This window comes from Corylus avellana, chromosome 11 (genome assembly GCF_965113065.1).
Source record: "Corylus avellana chromosome 11, dhCorAvel1.hap1.2, whole genome shotgun sequence".
Classification (NCBI taxonomy): domain Eukaryota; kingdom Viridiplantae; phylum Streptophyta; class Magnoliopsida; order Fagales; family Betulaceae; genus Corylus; species Corylus avellana.
Window position 1 is genome coordinate 5,929,108 of NC_142500.1, and position 14,277 is coordinate 5,943,384.

A 14,277-nucleotide genomic window follows, 5' to 3' on the forward strand; every position below is an offset into this window, starting at 1 on the left:
CATGTTTTATACTTTAAAGTATAGTATATTTTGTCCAGTAAGTAAAATATTTACCTTTAGTAGACTACAAGTGACTCAAGACTCAAGTAATCTTTTCGAAATCTTCTATCGATCCGATTACCCATACTACACATCGGAAGACTAGATTTAGTCATAAGCCTCCAATATCAAGTTACATGCCTGCAATTAACCACATCATTAGAATTGGTTAAACTATCAAACTCTAAACCTTATTACACACATAGCTACCCACATGCTCTCGCGTAGCATCACTTACTCTCCTAGACATTGACTAAGTACCAAAGACCCTCTATATAAGCCATCTCAACTAAGCCTCATTCTAATTAATTGCCTCGCACTAAGACACTCAGGGTTACTATATTCTGGTATTATGTTAACTTGATTACTAAATACATAAAACATGTTAACTTGCCTTTGTCATGAGATGTATCCAATTTTGATCCTTACATAATATGAAGGTACTGCAGAACCCTTAGATCAATATTGACGTGTCAGTCTCAACTAACCTCCGGATCAATTCTAAGTTTTAAAAAGAAAAAAATCTAAGAGTTAATTGGGACTGTCAGGTCAGTATTGTGAAACAATTGTAAATTAAATAAGAATGTGGTATATAACATTACTACACGATGTTTGAGCAGGATGAATCTTTACTATTTTCAGTTACCTTTTACCATGTTATCAAAACTGTAATCGGCTCATTATGAAGGTATTTATGTGCTGCAGGTGTTCCTTGGTATTTGTTCTCTTGATCATCATTTATGTTGTGCTTGCATTTCTCTGTCATGGTCCCTTGCTGGCTTCTTGCTTGAAGTAAACAGAGCAATTGCAGTATGAGTGATTTTGTATGCCATATTTGTAGATTTGTGGCCTATTCTTTTATATTTGCTTCTGTAATTTATATATGCAAAACCATGGCGTATCTAGAATTTAGGTGTTGAAGGGTGGGGGGCAGGGTGAAATTTTAATTTTTGAGAGGGTTAAAGAGGTGTTTTTTTAAAATAAAATAAAAAAAAATTGGAGAATACATTGAGCCTCAACGTTCCGTCCCTGCATATAGAGTAATGCTAGAAATTATATTTTTATCCTTCAATTATCATACAATGCTGATCTAACCATTTTAATAAACCCTTGAATCAATTATTGCTAAAAGATAAAAGAAAAAGAATCTAAGAATTAGTTAGGATTTCTAAATCAGTATTGTGAGATAAATATATAGTATATATAGTATTACTAATAGCATATAACAATATACAATAGGTGGCCTATTATTGAGTGATCAATAAGTTTAGAGATTTTCTACACTTTAATTGTTTAGGAGTAAGATTTAATTGATGTGGTAAACATTATCTGCATATTTTATTTCATGTAAAGTTAAGTGATGGAACTCTCTAATGATTTTTTATAGAAAGCTAAGTCCTCGATCTCTTCTTCACACATACAAAAACACTTTTTATATTTTTTTAGAGAATAATTTAAGACCTGTCTCATGATGTTTATCTTTTTTTGAGAAACTTCTTCATTTTCTTTTTGGATTTCTTGTCGTGCGTGCATATTGTCGTTCTTTTCAACTGTTGATTGACGCTCGGATTTCTAGTATGAGGATTAATATAATACACGTTTCCAATTGCATGGGCATGTGATTGCATGTTACTTATCTTACGTTTTTTAAGAAATTCATAATGAAATAGAAATAGAATACAAATTAAAGTGGAACAAAGAGAGAAATTGGAGATAAAGATTTACTGGGACTGATATCCTTAATTAAATCCACTTAATGGTATGATTGCTTTTAAAGGCGGTTAGAAAAAACCGTTAACCACCTAGGACAGTGTGATTAACAATTTTAGGATTTGAGAAAACCGCTAACTCTCTCTCTCTCTCTCTCTCTCTCTATATATATATATATATATATGAAACGATATCGTTTGGTGTTTAAATATATAAAAATATATATAAAACTCTAAAAATGACGTCGTATGTAGTAGGGTATTACAATATTAGCATAAAAACAACATCATTTTGGTCTTTTCTAAAATTTTTTTTTTTCTTCTCCTTTTTTCCTTTTAAAAAGTAGTTAATAGCAATTTCATTTATTAAATAACTGCTAACTTGTGGTTATAAAATAACCACTAGCCATTTAGCGAAGACGGTTATCCAATTTTACTAATTGTCTAAGCAGTTGCGATTAGTGATTTTAGCCATTAACTTTATAAAAAAATAAAAAAATAAATAAGTTATTTATCATTAGTGACGGCTATGATGTGCATATCAACAACGACGACTTTGTATAGCTATCGTTAATATGCATATCATTAACAAAGACTTTGTATAGTCATCACTGATATGCATATCATCAACGACGATATACTACAATAATTGCTAATGTACATATCATCAACAACAATTATGTATTGTCATCACCAATAGGATTGATATCAAGACAACCAAGGGTAATGCTGATAACTTGATTATAGCAACAAGAAGTCGCCTCATGTGAAGCATTTCTAAGACAACCTGTAATATTTTTCTTCGTTGATAGTAATAAAATGACTCTCAAAGTCGTTGCTAATGAGTTTTTAACAACGACATAAATGCGAAGACATTAAGGCCTTCAACTATGACTAAAAGTCATTATTGAAGACCATATTTCTTGTAGTAAAAGCATTATTAACAAAGTATATAGCGTTAGCGGTTGCTACAAAACCCAAGTAGTCTAACAACACGTATTATCAAGGCGAAATATTTCCCAAAAAGAACTATTGGATGGCAAAGTATATTATTTGTTCAAAAATCTCCTAGACCTTGGCTTAGGAGAAATACAATAGTACATGAGGAAAAATTTATTCACCCTAACCAAGTTATTATAAAATCTCTTGATGAATATTGGAGAATAAACACTAAATATGATGAAAGTGAAGAGTAGCAAAGATTAAATTATTTATATCTTTTTGCTGGCCTCGAAATGAACATTGATAATTGTTTTTTATAATTTGAGAGCGATATTGTCTCAATTTAGAGTGACATTATCGTTTGAATTTGTATTCTGAGAAGGTACATTGACCTTTTTGAAAAAAATAAAAATAATATAAGAGTTAATAGAAACCAAATATAAAAATAATAATAATTAAAAAATTAAAAATTAAAAATTAAAAATTAAAAGAAGAAGAAGAAAGAAAGAAACCATAGCATTTTAAAAAATAATAATAATAAGGGAAAACTTCACTTTAGACCACCGAACTACCTTTAGACCCCTGAACTACTGTGTATTTTAAGAAGACCTGGTCCCAAAAAGTTCAAAAACTCTCAATTTGAACCCATCAACTTTCAATTGCAGTTAATTTAAACCCTCCATTAATTTTTAAACGTTAAAAGTGATACAATAACTATTATACCTCTGACTTTTTTATAAAATTTCAAATTTAATTATCCTTAATTTTAAATTAAAAATTTTAAAAAAAATTATTAAAAAAAAAATCACAAGGTGACCTACGGTTGGGCCATCTTGTGACCCTTCTTTTTTTTCATTTTTTTCAATTTTCATTTTAAAAAAAAAAAAGAAAAAAAAAGAAGAGAAATCGAAGTGTAATTTTGTCTTTTTAGGGATTTTAACTGCAAAAATTAACAAATGGATAAATTGCATTAAATTGAAAATTCAAGAAATAAAATTAAAAATTTTTAAAATTTAAAGAGTTTTTCAAAACGCACAATAATTTAAGGTCTTTTCCCAAGTTTTTTCCCAGTAATAACAACCCTCACCATGCGGAGAAACACAAAAAGGCTAGCAAAAAGAAAATTACATCTGCAACAGTTGAGGGTTCACACACTGACACAAGATCTTCACATCAATGATTGAATTTTTTTTTTTTTTTTTTCCTTTTCTTTTGGCCAAAAATCAATTATTGATTCAGAACTAGAAATATTGCAAATGCGTCACTGCATTCAAAACAAGAAAGCAACATTCACATGCAGACAAGTTCTGTGACAACGTGACAAGCAGGGGATGGAGCCAGGAAGTTTGATGGGAGGGGACCAAAGCAATTTTTTTTTTTTTTTTTCCTTTTGGTTATCAGGATTTTTTTTTTTTTTTTTTGGGGGGCGTGTAATGAACTAGTACTTTTTTCTTTTCTTTTTTTCTTCTTTTTCTAATCACTGGTACTTAAATACAATGGGGAATTGAGCTTAAAATTGTGTCATACTCTCCAATTAAATGTTTAAGTTCTAATAAACAATATCCTCAGTATTTAATAACTATAATATCCAAATTACAAGACCACTTAAATTAGGAATTGAGCTTATAGTACTAACCTCAAAAAATGAGGCCTGTGTTGAGTTATTTTGCACCTCGTTGATTAACATGATATTCTCATATAAGTGACACATAATCCAGGATCAAACTCCAATGAACTTTGTGCATTTTTTCTTTTGAAATAGTCAAGTATTGTATTTGACTTTCTCATCATCTACAAATAAATTTACATGATCATTTTGAGTCTTTAGAAAATAAAGAAAAAATATGTGTAGGTTAATAATGAACAAACTCACATGAATAACATAATCATCACATAGACTCTAAGTTAAACATTACACTTTTACCCTATATTATTATTCTCTCCCTACTCCATTGATCTAGCAACTTACCCCAAATTTATAATACTCATATTCACATACAATAATCAATATGATTATAATATGACATATTAGAACCTAAACCTCATGGGCATCAATTTCAATTGAATTCATGAAAGTCTAGGGTTAATTAACACTTTAAATGTAACTAACACATCCAATTAGCAATCCTAGTGTTCACATACCAAAAGCCCTAATTTAATTCATACTATACAAATTATGGTTTATGTCCATACTATAAACAATAGTAAAATTAAAGTTTTAAACCCATTAATCTAACAATCTAGATCTTAAATCATGCATAGAAATCCACTACACACAAAAGTCCCTAGTTAATTTTAGGAATTTAGCTTCTTACTAAAATTCTCCCAAATTCGGACTTAATAAAAAATTTCCTAAATCATTATGCTTTTAAACTTGAAATTCAATAAGTAGAACAAACACTCAAAGAGAAGCTAGAGATTTCTCAATGGCATTAGTTATAAAAACCCATCAAAAATTCTCATACAGCCATACCAAATCAAGAACCAGAAATCCTCACAGAAAAAATATCCAAGATTTACATACTTACATAAATAAAATAACAACAACAAAAAACACAGAAATTTTCAAGTAGCAACAGGAATTTCCAAGTTTCCAAGCCGATAGCGAATCTATGAAGGAAAAAAAGAAAAAATCAACTTTTCATATTCTTAACCAAATTTACAAGCCAAACAATAGAACAAATTAACCAAAAGAAAACCCCAAGATTAATCTAAGAAGTAAGAACCAACCGGTGGAGGAGAGTTAGGAGGACCGAGACCTATCAATTTATTTTTGGGGGGATCAGTATAATTTTTTTTTTTTTTTTACTTGTTAAAATATCTTTTTTAGGAAGTGGGGGAACCATCGCCCTAGTCGGTCCCCCCCTCCCTCCGTCTCTAGTGACAAGAAACAAGTGATCATCACCTTCCCCTTTAATCTCCAGACTGCTTGCCATTTTGCTTTCGCCCTTGACTTCTTTTGGGTTGTGGCCAGCCGGCAGGTGAAAAGCGGCGAGTGTTTAATGAATATGAAGAAGACATCCACCATCCTCCTCTCTAGACCACCTGAGTAGCCCCGCTCGATGGCCTGGGGTGCAATGTATCGTCAGAATAAATGTCATGCTTGGTGGGATCGTACTTCTCGCCATCACCCCACAGCCCGTATGCCTCCTCGCCGTGAACGGCATCATCTCCAATCAACAATTCCTCGTCCGGCATGCGTAAAGGAATCACCAAATTTATCACAACGCAAATAACACTGGTCACCACAAGGTTCCATCCAATGATGAATAAGCCGCCCACGATCTGTTTGAGGATTTGCTTTCCGCCTGATCCTCCGTACACTCCTCCTCTGGAGCTTGTGATGGGCAAAAATAGCTTGCAGAGTTCCGGCTCTGCAAAGAGGCCTGTAAGGATTCCACCCAGCAAGCCGGCCACGGCGTGGGTGTGAAAGACGCCGAGGGTGTCGTCAATCTTTTGGAACAGTTTCGTCTTCTTGTGTACGATCATCATGGTGAACCATGGAACACTGCCCGACAAAATTCCCATGATGATAGCTGCCCATCCCTGAACAAGACCTACATTGACGATAATATATGGTGTTTATCTAGCATACATCTCTATTAATTCAGTTAGCATGTTTCATTTATAGGAAAAAAAAAATCACTAAATAATTGAGCATGCCATGTAAGAAAACATTTCTCACATATAATTGATAGTTGGCTAATCATAAGTAAATAAAGTTAATTTGAGCGTCTACAAAAAGAAAACTACATTTACCCATTTCAATTTACCACTTAATTTGCAAAATCTTTCTAATATTTTAATTTAGTTAATGTACTCTATCGATCTACTATTGAGCTTGTTACATCCCATTTGCAACTCCAAAAATCAAAAATAGTCTACACATTAAACAATTCTTGTAATAAAAAAATAAAAATAAAAAAAGACCGAAAAATCATTAAAAAAATGATTCTATTACTTTCTATAAAACATTTTTGTCATTTTGGGAGCGGAAGAGGAATATTACAACCCTAATGATATGTTGACAGGGTATATTAACAAATTAAATTAAAAGATTAAAAAATTAATGACATTACAAATGGAGGGGACAAGTGTAGCTCCCATCTAGAATGATGGGGAGTTGGAGACCTAGTGGCCAATTGATAAATCAGGTGGGACACGTGCAAATTAAGGGCATAATAAAATCATCCTAAGTTTTGGTTGACTTTCTTTCCCAATGATTTAGCACCACATGGTCACTTACTCATGAAATGATAACTATATATGACGACTATTTTAATTGATGCCACATGCCAATATGTTCCCTCAGCTTGCAACACGTGATCTACGATCAACTAAAATTAAGCTATATATATATGCGTGTGTGTTGGGGGGGTGTGTTTTGTATGGGTTTGAAGTTTGCCCTATAAGAATCAATACACACACACGAGAGGGCGCTTTTCATAGGTCTGGAGTTTGCCCTATAGAAGTGAATACAAACACGAAGACACAAAGTGATCCTGCTTTATAAGGATTTTTCATCATTTAAAAAAAAAAACAAAACAAAACAAAAATTAAGTATATATATATATATATATATATATATACTCGAGAAGATCATGCATTTTCTGTGAAAGCTATGAAAATAGTGATTTAGGGAAAGTGAACAAACGCAAGGATTCCAACTGGAAAGAGATAATGAAATATCAACTTCGTGGGGAGTTTTCATGTGAAATGGCGCGGGAAAAGATTCTTTATTTCCGTGAATACCAAGTGGATTGACCCTAAATAATATAATATCATGAGTTTTTTTATAAAAAGAAGAATCTCTAGTGTATATCACCTGCACCAGGTGTGATGCAAACGAGGCCGGTGATCATGCCCTGAACGGCGCCAATAACTGAGGGTTTCTTGAAGAAGATGACGTCGAGCCCTGTCCACACTAGAAGGCTGGTTGCTGCGCATATGTTGGTGTTAAGGACGGCCATAGATGAGTCAATGTTGGCAGCGTAAGGATCTCCACCGTTGAACCCAGCCCATCCCATCCACAACAACCCCGCTCCTGCCAGCGTCAATATAACGTTGTTTGGTGGAAATCTCTCTCTGTCTTTTCTCGATCTTGGTCCAACCTGCGTATAATTAAAATTTTAATTTTGGAAGACAACATTATAAAAAAAAATAATAATAAAATGAAGATAAAAAATTTATCTTTTAGAGTATTTTAAATTTTTGAAGGTCCAGCCGCCCTTATCTTCTTGTTACAAGTCAAAAATGTGATGGTCTACTCACAAATTAATGGAACGTGAGCTCAAGTGACAAGAGTTATGTAATAAATCATCCAATAAGGTTTAAATTTAAACCCAAAGCAATCGGAATTATTGTACCATACAGAGTTAATAGTAGTCTCACCAAAATAATTATAAATACTTTTTTTTAAAAAAAAAAAAAAAGCATTTTTAGCATTAATCTTATTATTTTAACAATTCACTTTCATTATTTTATTTAAATATTATTTTTCAAAATTTTGTTTATTCTTTTTCTAACTATTAAGAGCATCCTCAATAAACTTTCTAAAATCAATTTTAACTCTCTAGCTATTCCCTTCTCCATTTTAGTGCTCGTCAAATATATCCCCACATTTAGAGATCGAACAAAATCATTTCTCTATTCTATTTTTTATATTTTTCTATTTCTCCTCACACTTTTTATCTCCCCCCACCTTTACGGGTTTGTAACTTTGTGAGGGTGCTTTTGAAAATAAAAAATGAATGAAGATAGAGTCTATAAAAGTGACATGTATTTCTTTTCTTTTTTTTGACATGTCCGCACAAGAGAAGAGGGAAGGGGATTCGAACTAATGACCTCCGCTTCATTAGGCGTAGTCCCAGCCGATTGAGCTACCTCTTGAGGACGTGTTTTTTTTTTTAATAACATGTGAGATGCACATGAATTTTTAATAAAAATTATTTCAACTTTGTCCATGCTATTAAAAAAATATATGCGCCTCATATGTTCAAGTGGACACATGTCACTTTTATAGACTAGGTTGAAGAAAATTCCTTCAACCTAGTTTGGAGGAAACTTTATCCAAATAAAAATTATATTTAAATAGAATAGAGTAAAATTTAGAGAGTTTATTATTTGGTACTTTTGTATAACGGTTAGTTAACTAGAAAAAGTAAATTTTTAGCTAAAATTTGGAGAAATTTTAGAGAGCTCATTGAAAATGCTCTAAAAAAAAAAAAAAAAATTTTAAAAAAAAAAAAAAAAAAGGAGAGAACCCATTTTTTATTCAATTTGTTTTTTTTTTTTTTTCAACAAATTGGCTTTTATTTTTTAAGCATTTTCGCGGTATTGTTTCACCAAAATAACAAAAAAAAAAAAAAATAGTTTTAGTTAAACTGCTAATAGTGTTCTTAAAAATCAATTTAATTTCCACAACTTCTGCGGACATGAATTGGTCTAACATGTAAATTCGTATAATAGTTTATTAAATAGTATTTTTGATACTGACCCAATAAGCTGCTGTGAATCCAGCGATCCCGGAAGAAAGATGAATGACATAACCACCGGAATAGTCCATGACGCCCCAATGGAACAAGAATCCGCCACCCCACAAGCTGAAGGCTCCGACAGTGTAAGAGAAAGTAAGCCACAGTGGCACAAACATCATCCACGCCTTGATGTTCATCCGCGCCAGAAGCGACCCGGCCAAAATTATCAGCGTAATCGCCGCAAACACGCACTGAAACCACACCATCGTCGCCATGGGGTAGTACGGCGTAGCCATGGGGGTCTCCACTTCGCCGCTACCATAAAACTGCGTCGTTTCAGGCAGCGTAGCCCATTTGAGGAGGAACTTCTGCCCAAGCGCGGGCCCGGCTTTTCCCCAGAAGGGGAGGAGCTTGTGGCCGAACGACATCTTGTACGCCCATGTTACCCAGCAGATGACGACGGCGGCAAAAGCGTATAGAGCCATGAAAGCCGAATTCACCGCCCACTTCTTCTTGACAATGCTACCGTAGAGGATGACAAGCCCCGGCACGCTTTGCAGGCCGACGAGCGTGGCGGATATCATTTGCCACGCGTTGTCGCCTTTGTTCAGCCACGGCGGCACCGCCAGAGACGTGCCGGCTTGGTACGCCACCGGCAGCGGGTTTGGTGGAGCAGCAGCCATGGCGAACTGTTGTTTGTTTGTTCCAACGTTGCGTAACTGGCAGGTGATTAATGGGGTTTATAAGAAGACTAAGAAAGGGCGATGACTTTCTGTGGAATGATTCTGTGCATTTGCGGCTTATCATTTTCAATGGTATAGACTTCCTCCCGAATGCTCATCATGCATGATGCATCACAATTTTACAAGGTCAGAAAGGACCAAAACGGTGATGTGTATCTTGTCGTATTAGCCAGCTTGAGTGATCCATAGATATTCTCTCTTAGGAATCACTGACTAAATACGTGATCAGCGTGGAGCCGTGAATTTAGCGTGTTGTCCACACGTAGAGCGTGCTATTTAGCTTGAGTGATCCATAGATATTTCCATGGTGTTTTTTTTTTTTTTTTTTGTATTTTTCTAAAATTAATATGTGACTTTTATAATTATAATTGAATCAAAATTTAATAGTAATTTATCACAAATTAAAGGCACATTAATTTTGAAGAGACACAAAATCAACAATTTTTTTTTTTTTTTTGGTTTCTAGAGTCAAGTAATAAGAGACTGTTAATAGTACAAGGATTACCACAAGAAAATTGTTTGGGGATAGTGTATAACTTTCATTGACAATAAAGTCGTTTACAATTTGATTTCACAATTTTATAATTCGTAAAATAGTTAATAAAAATATGTCAAAAAACACACATGCACACGAAAACAATTGATTATCCTTAAGTAATGAATAATGCTAAAAACTACAATTTTTATCTCACAACTATTTTACACTGTTGATATGTCAATACCAACCAACCATTAGCCATCAGTCCTTTTTTTTAAAAAAAAAAAAAAAAAATAGAAAAATCTAATGAATATATCAAAAGGAATATATATATCAATTGATTGTTAAATTTTTATGTGGATGAGAAATACTAAATACTCCAATTTTATTCCACAATATTGATGTGACCGTCCCAACCAAATTTTGAATTTTTTTTCTTTTAATGACGACTTATTTCAGGGTTGATTGTGACTATTACATCAACATTGTGAGATAAGTATAAGATAATTGTAAAATAAAAATGTAGTTTCTAGCTTTTTTTTTTTTTTTTTTAAGAGAAAGCTCGTTATCTTCTAGATAAATCAACTAGCATATCAAAATAACATCACGGATTCACTATACATTCAGGAATTTCTTCCAACCATATCATACATCAAGGAGTTTCTAGTATTATTTAGGGTCTGTTTGGGTGTACGTTTGAGATGCCTAAAAGTGTGTTTAATACTAAAAAAAGTCCGTTTGAAGAAAAAAGTACTTGTTTGGTAAAACAAAAGAATTGAAAGCGCTTTAAGGACCCAAATTAACAGCTTAAAAAATGGCCAAAACAATCTTTTGTTAAAAGCTTAAAAATGAAGTTTTTGCCAAAAAATAGTTTTTGACTTAAAAACTCTATTTCTCAAACACAATTTCAAACACCCTCTTATACTTTATTATAGAAAAACGGCCTTTTAAACCTTCATTACAATATTAATTTCCATTCTAAGAAAGAAAATTTTTTGGATTATAATACATTTTTGGGTTAATAACTTTTTTGGTACCTGAGTTTGCATTTTTTTATTTTTTTCTTCATGAGTTTTAAAACCGTGCAAATCTAGTACCTAACCTATGGAAAAAGACAGAATCAGTACCACCCCCAGTGGGTACTGGGGGTGGCTCCTTGGTGCCCAAGGGGGGGCGAAACCACCCCCAATGGGTACTGGGGTGGCCGAAACCATCCTCAATGGTGGTTTGGGGGTGGTTTTGGCCACTCCCTTGGCTCCATGGGGTGGCCGAGCCACCCCAAGTACCCACTAGGGGTGGATTCAGCCCCCCTTGGAGCAAAGGCCACCCCCAAATTGTTTTCTTTTTTTTTAATTATTTTTAATTTTTTACGCCACGTGGCGTATTATGGAAGTGACACGTGCTAATTTTGTTGATTGAACTAACAAAGATACTAATTCTGCCATTTGCAATAGGTTGGATACTAGATTTACACAGTTTTAAAACTCAGGAAAAAAAAAATGTGTAAACTTATGTAGTAAAAAAATTATTAATCCTACAATTTTGTTTATAAAAAGATTTTGTCATAAGTCACACGATTTGGACAGATACTCAACTATATGGGTTTCGAGAAAATTCTTTTGTACAGGTCATTAGAATCCACAGCATCATAGGCAAACACCGACATTAATGTTCTTGTCTTTTATTAGTGCCTTATGCCATTGACATGTTCGGTATATACTGAACAAATATATATATATAGGAATCACTTTCATTCGGTCAACATCTTTATCAAATAAAATAAATCACCTGACGTTAGTTTTTTTTATTATTATTATTATTTTATTTATTAAAGTATATACGATTAAATTTATTTATTCATATTTAGGATAAGTAATCATTTAACTTAATATCAAAGTAAAGGTCCAGAGTTTGAATCATATCTCCATCACTCATCTCACATCTTTATCAAATATATATAGGAATCACTTTCATTTGGTCAACATCTTTATCAAATAAAATAAATCCCCTGACGTTAGTTTTTTTATTATTATTATTATTAAAGTATATACGATTAAATTTATTTATTCATATTTAGGATAAGTGATCATTTAACTTAATATCAGAGTAAAGGTCAAAAGTTTGAATCATATCTCCATCACTCATCTCACATTTTAATTAAATATTTTACGTGATGGGCCTCACATGGCTTATTAAAAGGGAGTTCGATCCAACAATGCGGAGGCTTGGAAGGCAGTATTTTTTGGCTAAGATTTGGGCCTACGAAATTTTATTTTGGAAGGTGATGCTCTGGAGATAGTTCATGTTTTTCAAACGGAAGACCAATTATGGCAAAGATACTGGACTTTGATTGAGGATGCAAAGATTGTTTTGCACAATTTCCAGCCTTGGGTTGTAATGCATACAAAAAGGGAAGCAACTATGACGGCACACTTGTTGGCAAAGGGAGCGCTCCAAAAATCAACGTAGGAAATTTGGATGGAAAAATACCCTAACATTGTACATGCTGAAAGTTGTAATCTGTTGAGAATAATCCTACTCTATTGGCCCACCACATATACATCATGGTCCTCAAGATCAATAACAGCCCACCATAAGAATAATGGGCCACAACTTAAGTCAAGTTGAGGTAGAAGACCTAATCCAGGTCTAACTCCACCTCTTAGCCTATAAATATGTCATTACCCAAAGTATAAGCCTTATACTGAAATCTTGTGCATTGAGCATATTCTTCTCGCAAAAATTGACTTAGGCATCGAAGTAAGACCCTCCGACACCCCGCCAGCGAGTTCGCTTAACGATTTATTGTCTTGCAGTGATTCTAGGAGCACGAAGAAAAAAAATTGAAGATCAATGATACCTAGAAGAACATGAAGAACGTACGGTTCACACCATGCCGAAAACTGTTCTAACATAATCTTTTTATGCTTTTGAATGAATGACGTTAACAAAAAAAAAAAAGCTTTTAGGATAAATAATTATTTATTAAAAGGAAGTTTATACTCACACATAAGGAGTATTAAAATATTTATTAAATTATTAAATTTACCTATTTCTATTAGCTTAACCACTTATGCCTTTAAAACAAGCAGTGATTTAATATAACACACTGCCTTAAAGGATATGATATTGTCCGCTTTAAGCCAAGATTGCACAGTTTTATTATTGGATTTACTCCAAAAGCCTTCATACCATTTAGAGAAAGAATATTCCATATAAACACATCATATTTTCTATACCCAAACAGTGTGAGACGTCACAATCACCACCTCTTGGGACCCAGCGTCCTCACTAGCGACCCTCATGGGCTTGTGCACTCTCCCCCCATCCCAAGCTAGGTTATGACTCTCATACCATATATAACACCACACCCTAAATGATATGAAATTGTTCATTTTGGGCCAAACCCGCACGGTTTTATCATTGGGTTTACCCCAAAAAGCCTCATACCATTTAAAGAGAAGCACATTATCTTTTCTACACCCAGGCAATGTGGGACGTCACATTTAACATTTTTTTTTTTTTTTGGGATAAGTAAACTACATGTTTAGTTGTTTAGGATTAAAAAAAAAAATAGTAAATGTTTTAGTCGGATACAAAAATTTTCGTTGGACAAGCCTTCCATATTCAACCGTTTAGGCTCCATTTGTTTCAATCTAAAATGTTTTCTGTCGGAAAATATTTTCAGCAAAAAACATATTCCCAAAAAATGATTTCCTGAAAAACATTTTACGGTGTTTGGTGTGTATGCAAAATCATAATTTACATATATATGTTAGTTTTATTTTTGTCTTGGTTGGATTCGAGTGAACAAAATACTTGTAGTTAACATGTTCGATTTAATTGTGCAGTGAGTAAATGAGTAAACGGTTGAATCTTAAGCCTCGTCT

General features: G+C 33.3%; 1 protein-coding gene across 1 annotated transcript; it reads right to left on the minus strand.

The window, feature by feature from the left end:
* Positions 1 to 5,197: 5,197 nt before the first annotated feature.
* Positions 5,198 to 9,893, minus strand: LOC132166046 (ammonium transporter 3 member 1). The gene is made up of 3 exons (XM_059576795.2): positions 9,187 to 9,893; positions 7,516 to 7,801; positions 5,198 to 6,247 (listed from the first exon to the last, which is right to left on the minus strand). The coding sequence occupies exons 1-3, from the start codon at positions 9,847 to 9,849 to the stop codon at positions 5,727 to 5,729; spliced, it is 1,470 nt and encodes a 489-aa protein (XP_059432778.1). The 5' UTR covers positions 9,850 to 9,893; the 3' UTR covers positions 5,198 to 5,726.
* Between the last annotated feature and the right edge of the window lie 4,384 nt (positions 9,894 to 14,277).